This window comes from Bombus huntii, chromosome 2 (assembly GCF_024542735.1).
Source record: "Bombus huntii isolate Logan2020A chromosome 2, iyBomHunt1.1, whole genome shotgun sequence".
Taxonomy (NCBI): domain Eukaryota; kingdom Metazoa; phylum Arthropoda; class Insecta; order Hymenoptera; family Apidae; genus Bombus; species Bombus huntii.
Window position 1 is genome coordinate 1,548,279 of NC_066239.1, and position 12,701 is coordinate 1,560,979.

The 12,701-nt window shown below is 28.5% G+C and overlaps 3 protein-coding genes across 12 annotated transcripts; all 3 read right to left on the reverse strand.

Annotated features, from left to right (window-relative positions):
* Positions 1-93: 93 nt before the first annotated feature.
* LOC126878328 (anillin) lies at positions 94-7,417 on the reverse strand. Of its 6 annotated transcripts, none has more exons than XM_050641022.1 (20): positions 7,341-7,417; positions 6,665-6,719; positions 6,168-6,294; positions 5,856-6,041; positions 5,375-5,550; positions 5,112-5,306; positions 4,339-4,876; positions 3,964-4,244; positions 3,779-3,881; positions 3,464-3,699; positions 3,278-3,385; positions 2,986-3,188; positions 2,777-2,909; positions 2,425-2,677; positions 2,177-2,338; positions 1,836-2,092; positions 1,587-1,757; positions 1,287-1,509; positions 1,068-1,212; positions 94-1,002 (listed from the first exon to the last, which is right to left on the reverse strand). In XM_050641022.1, exons 2-20 carry the CDS (start codon positions 6,686-6,688, stop codon positions 891-893), a joined length of 3,633 nt encoding a protein of 1,210 aa, XP_050496979.1. In that variant the 5' UTR covers positions 6,689-6,719; positions 7,341-7,417; the 3' UTR covers positions 94-890. The 6 variants fall into 6 exon arrangements, with proteins under 6 accessions (XP_050496979.1, XP_050496976.1, XP_050496981.1 ...); XM_050641019.1 differs by lacking the exon at positions 7,341-7,417 and adding an exon at positions 7,179-7,334; XM_050641024.1 differs by lacking the exon at positions 7,341-7,417 and adding an exon at positions 6,816-6,975 and having other exon boundaries at positions 4,339-4,807.
* Positions 7,418-7,613: 196 nt separating this feature from the next.
* On the reverse strand, positions 7,614-9,768 carry LOC126876089 (serine/threonine-protein phosphatase 2A regulatory subunit B'' subunit gamma-like). Its single transcript, XM_050639000.1, has 7 exons — positions 9,625-9,768; positions 9,403-9,533; positions 8,937-9,323; positions 8,516-8,841; positions 8,229-8,442; positions 8,026-8,153; positions 7,614-7,939 (listed from the first exon to the last, which is right to left on the reverse strand). The coding sequence occupies exons 1-7, from the start codon at positions 9,668-9,670 to the stop codon at positions 7,828-7,830; spliced, it is 1,344 nt and encodes a 447-aa protein (XP_050494957.1). The 5' UTR covers positions 9,671-9,768; the 3' UTR covers positions 7,614-7,827.
* LOC126876062 (leucine-rich repeat-containing protein 9-like) lies at positions 9,625-12,508 on the reverse strand. 5 transcript variants are annotated; one of them, XR_007693916.1, is made up of 5 exons: positions 12,367-12,508; positions 11,173-12,273; positions 10,933-11,088; positions 10,290-10,866; positions 9,625-10,232 (listed from the first exon to the last, which is right to left on the reverse strand). XR_007693916.1 is itself a non-coding variant. In XM_050638987.1 (5 exons), exons 1-5 carry the CDS (start codon positions 12,427-12,429, stop codon positions 10,228-10,230), a joined length of 1,623 nt encoding a protein of 540 aa, XP_050494944.1. In that variant the 5' UTR covers positions 12,430-12,508; the 3' UTR covers positions 9,625-10,227. The 5 variants fall into 5 exon arrangements, 4 of the variants coding, with proteins under 4 accessions (XP_050494944.1, XP_050494937.1, XP_050494949.1 ...); XM_050638987.1 differs by having other exon boundaries at positions 10,569-10,866; XM_050638980.1 differs by having other exon boundaries at positions 9,625-10,866.
* Between the last annotated feature and the right edge of the window lie 193 nt (positions 12,509-12,701).

The following is a 12,701-nucleotide window of genomic DNA, read 5'->3' on the forward strand; positions in this document are numbered from 1 at the left end:
ATACGTAAACAAGGGATCAATTCTATGGATCGATAAAGGATATGTGAAAAAAATTGTTCGATAATTTTTTATTTTAAATGATTAACGATGATAAAATGTAAACAAAATATTTATATAGGAAAATAAAAAATATAAAAATTTTTCAGATACAAAATTTTTAAGCGATACTATGCTATACGTACAAAATGGTATGTACTTTGTGTTTACATATATGCATATTTGACTATATATTTGTTAGTGGCTATATTAATACGCTATTATTTTTCTATTTACAATATAAGAATTACGTTACACATCTAGTACTAAGATACATAATTAGAATTTTCAATAGGTTCAGATGAAACCTACGATTAAAAATTGTAATCAGGTTCAATTTCATGATCATATTAATTCATTAAAACACATTATAAGAAATAGGAAGCCATTTTAAATCATACATAATTTATAATATTTTAAGATTTTAATAACTAATTTCCAATTTTCATATTTTGTTTTGCAACTGCTTTTTGTACAAAATTAATTTAAATTATTTTACTACAAGAAAAAATACTCCTTATATTTTTTGAGATTATTTATCTTGATGAAAAATATTTTACTACATTACTTATCAATAGCGATTTGATTAAAATTGTGCTGTTTTTATACTTTAAACTTTCTAATATTAAAAACTATTCGTATTATTAATTTTTAGCAAAAACCTTTTTGTCATGATTTATCAAATTTATAATATGTAGCTTGCAAATACATATAGATAAACTATCTTCAATCAAAATTTAATTGCGTCATTTAGTATACAAAAGTATATATTGCGTACAAACGTGTATACGCACTACACGGATAAATAAGTGCACTTTGACACGCTACGATTTTTTAATATTTTTACTTACAAATTATTGCGATAATGTCAATGGCCCTCCCCAAGCATGTATCAGATTTAGTATTTTATTAAGTTTTGAGCACCATTCTAATCTATCTTCTTTTGTATCGGCTGATAAGAGATGCCTAAGAACAAGTAAAGATTAATTAATTGTATTATTAATCAAATAAAATAGCTGTAAAACACTTACCTAATTGTCGTTGTCGGACCATTTCTAACCATAACTAAACTATCAACATCTTCAGGTTCTGTAGCTCTAGTTGTTTCAAGCAAACAGGTATTAGGACGAGCACAAATATCTCGAGAAACTAATCCTACATTTGTTGTACTAACACCTATATAAAACAATGGAATATATATATTTAAATCATATAATATACCGCAATGAATTAAAATAATGAAGAATTACTTTGTAAATCTAAGCTCCCAATGGGAGCCTTTTTCCGCTCATCGTCAGGATATTTCCAATATGATAAAGTAGGACCTTTGAGCAAACACCATCTACGATGCCAAGCACCGAATCCAGATACATCTTCAAACATTGTAAGAAATCCTCTATGTTCAACTGCTACCGAAAGTTCACATGAAACATACATCTGCAATCGGCCTTCTAATGGGGATTGTGGCAGTACCTATAAAGCGTTAATTAAAAAATTGAGATTTGCATCAAATAATTCCTATTAAATGAATAATTATTAATTGTACTTACCTTATTCAATGTGAATTGTTGTCGATGTATTTCTTTCAAACTAAAAATGACGTAACCAGATAGTTGAAAAGCTGGAGATCTAACAGCAGATGGCCCAGCTGGACTTTGCAAGCTGGGCATTACTAATCGACTTTCTTGTTTCAAAAATTTCTTTGGGGTTTTATTTACCAACTGCAAGATATTTAAATTCTTAATCAAATATAAATATTCTTGGTAAACTTTTATACATACACAAAAGCATGTACTTACCTTTTTATTACAATTACTGCTACTATTACTACTTCCACTACCACTATTAATATGATACTTAATTTCATGTGGTAAAATCTCTGGTTGTGTCTGTAATGAGTATATTTCAATAGTAATTTTAAAGTCATTATATAAATCATTTAGTTTCAATGTTGATGGAAATCGGAGACACGAATCACCAGGTTCTGCTACAACTACAGGCGTAACCACTACTTCTTCTAAATACCGCATCAAACAAACAAAGTGATAACACGTACCTAGAATTAAAAATTTTAAAAAATAGATCTCTCTGGTGGAATTTAAATATGGCTTTTAATTTTATCTTTGAACGTTCTACTTACTTGTACCCATACTACGAAAATAATCTCGTTTGAGAGGTAAAGTAATAGCAGAAACTGTTACAGAACCACTTTCTTGCATTTCGGGTGTAGGAGTAACAGGTTTTAAAGTACCTTCTACCTTTAACCGTTGAACTTCATTTAGAGCAGCTTGTCTTCTATGGGCTGTAATAGTAAATATGTATTTTATGTTACTTAGTTGATATATATAATTAATGAAAATATTTGTACAAAAATGGGTAGAACTGTACTGGCAACAAGCAACAATCTCTCTCCTTCAACCTGTTCCATGGAACCATTGAACTCCACAGTAGAAGTACATAAATTCAGTGCCTGACTAGCTTGACTAATAATTGTCTGCTGTTTGCATACTTCATCTAGTAATCGTTTCACTTTTTCTTCCACTAAAATTGCTTCGTGTTTAGGATCAAATTGTGTTTCATCGGGAATAGTATTAGTTGATACTTGTGTTCTTGATATTATCCGTACTGGTGTCTTTGGCGTCTAATATTATTTTGATAATTAATATTACATTTCAAGTTTGAAGATTTGAAAAATTTAATTCCAAATTTAAGAATTACTGCTTATATCCATTTAGCTTACTTGAGATTGTTGTCGTCTATAAAAACTGACACTGCGTAGTAATGGCTCACAATTGTCACCATCAACAATGTAAGGCTCTGTCTTTTGAGGAGATGCTGAAGAAACTCTTATTGTAGGTGAACGATATGGTGATCTTAAAAAATGACAAATAATTTCAATTGTTAGAAACGTCAAATCACCGATATTTAGTTATCGTCTTTCTATCTTACCCTTCTTTATATTTGAAACCTGTTGAAGTCATTAATGGGCTTTTACCTCCCTTGTTTACTTTAGGAGGAGTTGGTCCCTCCTCTGTATAAGAGCAGCCATCATACCCTTCCTGTTGGGGGAAGCATTCATCTAAATACTCATCCATTTCATTCAACACTGAAATATCAGAAGTTGTACTATCTGGATCTGGGTCAATTGATCTCTGTAATTGTGCCATTAAAATATTACAATAATAAATATATACAATTTTACCATGTATTACAAGTATTAATTTGAAATATCTATATATACCTTTTTATTTAAGAAAGATTGCTCATTTACAGCACGTAAAATACTTCTACCAAGACTAGTATTCATATCTCCACTTTCTTCTTCACTTTCAATCTCACTTTCATTATCCTATATTAAATGTATAACAATTATACAAATCACATAAAATTTCCTATTACTATATTCATATTTTAATTAGTATCCTACCTCCACATAGTATTCAGCCTCTGTACTCGTTTCTGTACCACTTTTCTCATCTAAAGTAGCAGTCTCTGCTTCTGTACTGTTAACAGTATATTCTGTATCCGTTCCTGATTCTGCAGCACTTTCAATTTCGGAAAGATTAGGATAAAGATGTCCAGGTTTAGGTGGAGCAACTCGAATGCGTTTAATATCAGACGTTACTTTTGCTTGTTGTGTTGCTTTTGATGGAGTTCCTATAACTTTGAAATAGGAGAAATTAAAATGAACTACAAATAAAAGATATCAAAAATATATAACATTTATATAAATAATTTATACCTTGTCTTTTACTCGGTGAATTTTTATTTTGATTTAAAATTGACTTCTCATTAGAAAGATGCGATTGTGGAGGAGGTGGTGGAGGAGGTGGTATACCATAATCCTGCAAAAATAGTGCCAAACATATTCATTGCTTTTCGCTAAAAATACATTTAGAAACAATGTAAAAATAAATATCTACTTACAGGTGCAGGTGTTGGTTTTACTGGACAAACTGGAGAATTTTTAGGTGAATTTGATTTTCCCTCACTACTTTCACTTGTTCTTATGTATGAACCAGTAACTGCTTGTGCCATTTTTTTGTTTCTGTTAAAACGGGAACGTAGCATATCTAATTCACGTTGTCGTTCCAGATAAGTGTTATGTAAAATATTATTTTCTAGCTCTTGTGTATTTAAGCCTTGTTCAAATCTTTCTCGCTGAACATTAACAGTATTATTGGGTATATCAGCTTTAGGTACCTTTGCTGTAACAAAGTCATCACATATATGATAAAATTAATTTATTATTGCTGAATTACGATGATCTATATTTTTGTATAATTACTCTTTAATATCTACCTCCATTATTATTTGGATGCACTGTCGATGAATTACTCTTATCTTTTTCTTGTAACTTTTTTGGTGGTATAGACATAGCAAGAGGTGCCTTGGGTAATAATGGAGCTTCTCCTTTATTTTTCTCAAAAATTGCCATCCTCTCAGAAAGAGTCATTTGGGTAGGATCTCTTGTCTTAGTTTCTGTGGTTTTAGATTCAAATAACGAAGCTTTGCTCAATACTGAACCTGGACTAGATTGAGCAGGACTCTTAGGAGAGCTACTATAACCAAATCTAGGCGTTACTCGATTACCATTTGTATTTGGTGTTGCATTTCTTGATGGTTTCTCTGGAGTATTAGAATTTTTATTATCAGTATGTTTTGATGAAATTTCTTTTTTGTAATATTTTTCACCACAATTTGGTGTAACAGCTTCTTGATTTTGTTGAAGTCGTTTAGGTGACGAACTCGAAGGAGCCACATCTTTTCCCTGAGAACAAGACTTATAGTCATATACAAGGCGAGTATCGCTTTGTGTACGACTAAAGCCTTGAGCCTCCTGTAAATAGTATTTTAATCTAACAGATTCAACTACTTGCAATAAATTTCCACCTTTATTCCCAATACAATTGTTATATATAAGAAAAAGTAAGAAAGGTACAAGCTATAAATAGCACTTTTTTAGAGTGTATACATTGATTCACAGAAAACTTTCAGAAAGCTTTAGGCATATACAAGAAGCGAACTACCTATTAGATAGTAAAATTTGCTTATTATTAACAGAAATTACTTACTAATGTGTCCAATATAGTTTTATCCCACTTCAACTGTTTTGTACAGTAAGATTCTTCTTTCTTATAATTACTATCTTTGCTATTTCTATTTGTCTTGCTATACCCGCTTGTGCTTGGTTGTGGTTCTGATATAGATCTTACTTGCTCATTTAGTTTTGCTTGTATTCTTTCTACTTTGTTATTTACTGGTTTGACCTATAAATGATTCACATTAAACTATTAGTTGTCTAAAATATATAAATTAATATGGATAATTTATTTACCAAAGTTGGATGTGAAAGATCATCTTCCCAGTTATTAATTGTTGAAGCAAGAGCTGCTAATCTATCAAGTCTGGCTCCTCGTTTGGATGGTTTCTGTTCAACAACTTCTTCTTCCTCTGCATTAAATTTTTCTTCTGTTCTATGAATGGGAGAACTCAGTTCTCCACTACTGTCATCTGTCAAAAAAGAGAGAATATATTATGTGATATGATATTTTATAAATTCTACAAAAATACAATAATAGCTCAACAAACTAATACTAACATATAACTATTTATAATAACAGTATATTGATAGAATAAAATTAATTAAATATAAAATAAAATTAGAACAACTCTTTAACAAAACAATTGCGTTTACCATTCATACACAAACCATATGGAGTGAGATAAGTATACATATGTAGGTGAATATCAAAATAAAGTAGTGTTAGAAACCAGTTTAAACCGAGTTCTGTGTGGGTGTATACAATGTGACTTACCAGAATATAGTTTACCAAGTCTTTGTAACTTCGACTTCACATTGCAAAGTCCAATGTCTCTATTCTCTTTATTTATATGCTGATTACTTTCAGTTTTAGATATAGATTTTCGTGAAGACTTTGCTGGAGATGTGTTCTCTGTTGATATTTTGGCAGGAGACTTGGTTGGAGTCTTACTCTTAGTAACTTAAAATTTTTGATATTAAAAAATGTTATAAAAGAACTATTTACCAGCATTTTATTTTATTGTAAATATAAATAAATATTATCTATTGTTATATATAAAGAGAATAATATATCAAATATTGGTACCTGTAGCCTGAACTAAAATAGTATTTGTATCTTTCAAAGGACTCCGTCTTTTCTTTACATCATGTCCTGCGTTTGATAGTTGAGTATCTAATTTTTCTCTCCTTGATCTAGCCCGCTCCAACATACGCTGTATAATGAAATCAATTTACCTTTATTACAAAATATTGACAAAGATAAATCAGTATTATTCATTTACTTCTTAATATTAATATTATAACTTTTATTAGAATTATAAGATGTATTCAAAAATGTTTGTAAAGTTATTTAAAAAAAGAAACAAAAATTAACAAATAACAATATAAACAAAAATTGACAAATATACATATATAAATAAAATATTAGAAAAAGATTATTATATTGATATACAAATAGTATTGATAAAAATTTCAATTGACGAAAATAGTATTTGAATTATCAAACAGAGGTATTTTTTTTAAATTCCATAAACACCTCCTACTGCTGCAATTACGCATTACAATCAAATGAAAGTGCCATACCTGAGTGAAAGGGTCTATATCCATTATATTAATTGCTGTACTTAATCGTAATGCTCTGTAATTAAAATCATATTTATAAATAAATATAATATATATTTAATGCTGACAAATTATCAAAAGAAAGAGAATACACCCTTTATTCCGTACGTACGGGAATCACTTCCAATCACGATCATACAAACAGGTTTGGACACTCCTATATTGAAAGCATAGACAAGAGCACGATGAGGACGCCCGCCGAGTGAAGCCAAAAAAGATCAATATGAGGACAATATCAGGAGCATTTTCTAGTAGTTCCCTAGTTACATCCTACATATGTTATACATATTTGTGTCACACATGCGCAGAATGACTCCCAATGTTGTCACCATATTGATTTTTGGATTTAATCCGCGGACACTTTCCCCTAGGGAGTATCCAGATCGTTTATATGACCGTACTTAAACCGTTGAATTTAAAGATAACCGCCATAGTAATGAAGCGCATGCGAATGCTTAAAACTGACAGGTCTTACCTTCTATCGTTTTTTAATGATATTAATTGTATTACAAACAATGAAAATTCACGTTAAATGTTTATCGTTTTAATAGCAATATTTTCACGCAACGGAACTAACACAATATATGGAAAGACTTTTGCACAGTTCAAATGTGTCAAGAAGCGTCATAGGATTGACCTGACCAACCGAAGATCTGCGCAGGATTGGAGCACTGTTTTACTATGGCTGTGGATTGGAGCAACTGCAAACCTGTAAACGTCATTACTTGCGCCTAAAGAAGAGTAACATACGTTAGCATAGGGCAATTTGAAATGAAACGTTTCCATTGGTCGATGGAATAAAAGGACGTTTGTCGTCACAAACATCTTTTTAAATTTAAAAAATATAATCTTGTATATAAAATTCATCTTTCTTGAATATTAGAAATTAATACTAAATGAATAAAGCAAATAGCACTTTATAACAAAATATTTTTATTAAAATTGTTACAGATAATACTCCGTTTAATGTATTTAAATAGTTTTATATATATTCTTAAAGTTTATATTGTAATATAGAGTTAGGAAAATAACTATTTTCTTCTTCTCTGAAATATTATTCATGATTGTAGATATATTTAATCTGTGAAGATAGGAATGTGTTCTATTTTATGAAGTTTTATCTTTTAAACATGAGATGATTCATCTCCGGTATCAGCTGCCATGGCTTCACGATTTTCATATGCCCAAAAACCATGGAATTCTATCAAAATACTGACCATTGTATCGCCTTGTCCACTAAAAAGTATTAATTATAGAATAGATTATAAATATTTCGTTTTGCCTTAAAGCCCTGATCATAGACTGGCTGAGCAGTTACTTACCAGGACAATAAATCCTGTAATGTAATTTTACATGGATCTGCTGGTTTTACCATATCGAATATTTCATCTTTAACATCCTCAAAACTTACTGGTTCTTGACCATGCATTGTCATTTGTTCTTGTATAGCCTGGAAAACATATTTAATTGTTAAAAATGTGTATTAGAAAACACAAAATTCTATGTGAAGTATAAATATACAAACGCGGAAAAAATAATTAAGGCAGAAAGTATCCAAATAACCACGGTTATTAATATCAAGAATTCTAAACAGATAATGTAAGCTTTGAGGCTCGTGCCGATTTTCTAACGCTAAAACAAAGTCTAGGTATGTTTTATAATCCATTTCTCCTTCATATGTTAAGCATTCTTGAAATACTCTTTCCAAAAATACCCCAGTTAATGTTCCTGTACCATACCTGTGGAAAAGAATTTTGTGAAGTTATCATGATCATAAAACATAACTTCTTATTATCATTTCATTTAAATTACCCTGCAAGTTCTTCTTTGTTGAGCATCCCATTATGATCTCTATCAAGATTTAAATATTGCCCATAAACTTTAAGAGCTGATGGAGCTGAAAACCAATTTGCTTCTTGCAAGTCTTTAGGTAAATCTTCATCTCTTAATTCTAAGAGATCATCGAGAAAACTACATGCTAGAATATCCTGTATTCTGACTCTACCAGTTCTGAGAGGATCGAGAAAAAATAAAAATTTCCTCACTGCTGTACAAACATAAAATGAATGAAATGATTTTTCAAGTCCTTCAAGCTGAGGTAATGTTGGAATTAATTCTAAAATATAGTTCTCTAAATCCTATAAAAAACAAATAATATAAATTGGGTTTAAATGTTAATTACAATTGCAGTTTATATTGCTTTAATTGAAATAAGTATACTAATGAGACTTACTGATTCTCTAAGATACCCTTGGCCAGTAACATCATACAAAGAAAGACCAATTCTTGTTTGATGTAACCAAACCTTCCTCATAACATAGTTAAACAATGCCATTATACTAATTCTACCATGAGGATCACCTTGTTGTAATTTCGCAAATACAACTGCAGTAAAATACGGACTACATTTTGTCCCAGCTAATTTACCAACTTTCTTAAAATCTTCATAATTAATTAATTGCTCTTCTCCTGATAAAGGTGGACTATGATGTTTATCTAATAACACCCACAATGCTTTAAGCTCGTTGTTATCTAACAATTGTCTGGAACGTCTTTGCAAAAATAATGCTCGCGTTTCTTCCCGTAATTTTTGTGGCAAAATTTCGTCTTCTTTAGGAAGCTAAAACATACAATAAAACGTATAAAAGAATTTTTTTTGTATTTTATATTTTTTCTTATAAATTATTCATATAAATTACCTTAAAATAGAATTTGGGAATCACTTTATAAGTTAAATCTTTGTCTTTAGCTTTGGCGCCCTTCCATTGTTCGTATATCTTTTGAAAGTATTCATCTTCCTTTTGTTCATTTTCTTCCGATTTTATTTCTACTACAAAAATATTTCGCATATTTTATGTATAACAATAGCAATGAATATGTTGCAAGAAATGTATTAAACATCAGTTTCGATTGATACTTACATTTATTCACTGTTGCATATTTTCGGAGTACTGTCTCTAGCTCCATTTATTTTTGTTTTGAATGATTTGTAACTAAGGTTAGATTCTATAGTCATGATTCAAACACTTGCTATCTTGCAACTTACATTCCGGCTGATTTTTTTCACAAACTATGTATTCCACAATGTACATTTACGGTTCTAATATAAACATAAACGTAAAAAGTATATTACAATGCAAAATACAAATTTATGTTCATTTGTAAAACTTTATTCATGAAATTAGTAAGTACAAATACTATTGATTGTCAGAATATGTAGTTATTTTATTATACATATGTATATAAACGTTATATTTGCTTGCTTTAGGGTTATCAAAAATTATTCTGAATTAATGAAATCATCTTTATTGTGTGAAATACTGATATTTTTAATGAATGAAAAATATAAATGGCAAACTTTCTAAACTTCAATGTTCTTAAATTAAATTTCCTCAATTTTTGCATCTTGAATTCTGAAGTCTTGAGCAATTATTTTATTTTTGTTTATTTCATTATATAAAGGATTCCCTTCAAATGTTATTTCTTCTAAATTTTTCAGTAATAATAAATATTGTATTTCAACTTCATCCTGAAATATATTTTTCATTATTAAGTTCAACATTTATGATGATTTATTTATACTTACTGTTAAACAATTATGAGCAACATAAAGTTTTTTTAATTTTTTTAATGATTTTGTAAATTTCAAGGATTTTATTTTATTATTCTCAACAGATAGAAACTCTAGATTATCATTTTCGATAAAATCTTCTACATTTAATAATTCAATTGCATTATAATCCAAAGTTAGAGATTCCAAAGTAGAACAATAAGTTATTTCTGAATATTTAATATATATTTACAATAAGTAATGTTATTAAAATACAAAGTATATATTAATTAGTTTAATGATATAAAATATTACCATTGGTACTTTGAAGGTAATTATTATTTAAAAATAGATGTTTAATCACGGGTAATTGTTCTTTACTAATATTTATTACTGTCTTAATGCAATTATGATCTAAAAATAAAGTGTATAGTTTTGGAAATATACAATTATTTTTGTCACAATCATTTCCATTAAATGCTTCCAGGCAATTGTAACTTAAACATAATGTATGCAAATACTTAAAGGAATGGAGACCACATAAATAAGTTATTTGATTTTTACTTAGATCCAAACTTTCTAACTGTGGTAAAATTTCTGCAGAAAGATCCACCTAATAAAAATTCAATATGTTATAGATATAGATATAATTTTTTTTATACTCCTATAAATAACATACTTTTGACAAAGAACAGTCAATTAGACTCAGTTGTGTTATATTTGTTAGGTAATCTGTTTCATATATTCTATTTAATACATGTTTATCAAATTTATTGCCAAATATATATCTTGCTTCAGAAATATCAGAGTTTCTTATATATTCTCCAGAAATATACTATTAGCAAAATTGTAGAAAGCATAAGTATACGCATGATATTTAAATATTTATGTATCCAGAAAAACTAAAGGTTTTACTTACTTCAATGTTACTCAAGTGAAATATAATAAATTTTTTATATAATGTATCTGTACTTATTGGATTATTACAAAAATCTATAACATGTAATGTTTGCCAAGTTTTAACATTGTCTATTTGTGCTATGTTTCTTATTTCATTATTTCCACAGTAAAATTCTTGTAATGTATGGAATGATCCCATTGATTCCAAATTTGTTATTAGATTATTAGTCAAATCTAGGTATTTTAACATTGGAAAATTTTCTTGAGTGAAATCGTCCAAAATTGAAATAAAGTTACTTCCAAGATTCAATTTAATCAGATACTTTAAAGGTTTTGCAAAAGAAAATATGGGCAACAAACAACAAGTAGCACAAAGCTCTTGTACATTCTTTAATTCTTTCAAGACGTTTGATGCTGCAATAAGATTTTGTGATATATGAATATATCTTGCTTTTTCTATATTTTTCTTCTCCAGTAATTTTATCTCTTCCATATTTTTCAACGTATTATATTTCAAATAAACTAATTTTTTATGCCATTTATTATTTAGTTTACACATATTAAAAGCACATGGAAAATAATTTTGGGATAAATTAAGATTTTTGCAATTACAATTATTAACAAATTGTAATTTTGATAAATATGTATGTAATAAGTATTCTACTAATTGAGGATCAGTAATATCATTGAAATGATTTTCATGTATCTTCAGCTTACACATGTTGGGTATATAAGTTATAAAAATACTAATACATTGAAGACAATACATTAATAAGTTCCATGATATATCCAGTTCTTTTAGTGAAAGTAAGGTTTCCTCAACATGTAATAATTTTATGTTATTAAAGCTTATATTTAATATTTCCACATTTTTTATAAATTTTGAATTTGGAAATTCATCCAATCGATTATAAGAAATATCAAATTCTCTTAAGTTAGGCAAGTCTAAATCTATGTCAACTGAATTTATATTTTGTCTAGAAACAGATATTTTTACAAGATTATATATTTCTACTTTTCCATAATTGCTAATACATCGTCTAATATTGGAATTAGATAAACATATAAACATTGTATCATCTATGGTACATGCAATTCTGCAATTTTCATATTCTTCTTCCTGTGAAACAGTTTGTAAATTTTTCCTTCTAAATGTTCTATATATGCTATATAAATTACATTAAGGTTAAATTAAAATAATAAAAATGATTACCTTTGTTGATTCATGTAATATATATTCATATTCTATTACAAACATAGGATTTTTTATGTTCATCTTGGTCAACTTAAATAATTGACAAATCTCATTTGAATTATTCTCATGATTTGTATGTTTTGTATGTAAGCAGTCATGAACATTATCTATTCTATATAAAAATATTATGCTTTTTATATGAAATACATTAAAATTGGCATTTTTGTTATTACTTTTCAATAGAGTTGAAAATTGGCGTTTGTATAAGTACACAAACACGTTGTTTTTCACAAATATTATAGAAGCTTAGGATATTCGTATTTTTCTTTGTTGAAAAAACTTTATTTAACCAG

Bases quoted from the DNA above. Each gene is read 5' to 3' on its own strand.
- LOC126876062 (XM_050638980.1), bottom strand. From the start codon at position 12,429: ATGAACATAAAAAATCCTATGTTTGTAATAGAATATGAATATATATTA. The intron at 12,274-12,366 runs GTAATCATTTTT...ACTGTTTCACAG, and splicing joins TATTACATGAATCAACAAAG to GAAGAAGAATATGAAAATTG. The intron at 11,089-11,172 runs GTAAGTAAAACC...TTTTGCTAATAG, and splicing joins TTCACTTGAGTAACATTGAA to TATATTTCTGGAGAATATAT.
- LOC126878328 (XM_050641022.1), bottom strand. From the start codon at position 6,688: ATGGATATAGACCCTTTCACTCAG. The intron at 6,295-6,664 runs GTATGGCACTTT...TTCATTATACAG, and splicing joins ATATAGACCCTTTCACTCAG to CGTATGTTGGAGCGGGCTAG. The intron at 2,093-2,176 runs GTAAGTAGAACG...TTTTAATTCTAG, and splicing joins TTTTCGTAGTATGGGTACAA to GTACGTGTTATCACTTTGTT.
- LOC126876089 (XM_050639000.1), bottom strand. From the start codon at position 9,670: ATGGAGCTAGAGACAGTACTCCGAAAATATGCAACAGTGAATAAAT. The intron at 9,534-9,624 runs GTAAGTATCAAT...ATATTTTTGTAG, and splicing joins ATATGCAACAGTGAATAAAT to TAGAAATAAAATCGGAAGAA. The intron at 8,154-8,228 runs GTTTGTATATTT...TATGTTTTCCAG, and splicing joins GCCTTAATTATTTTTTCCGC to GCTATACAAGAACAAATGAC.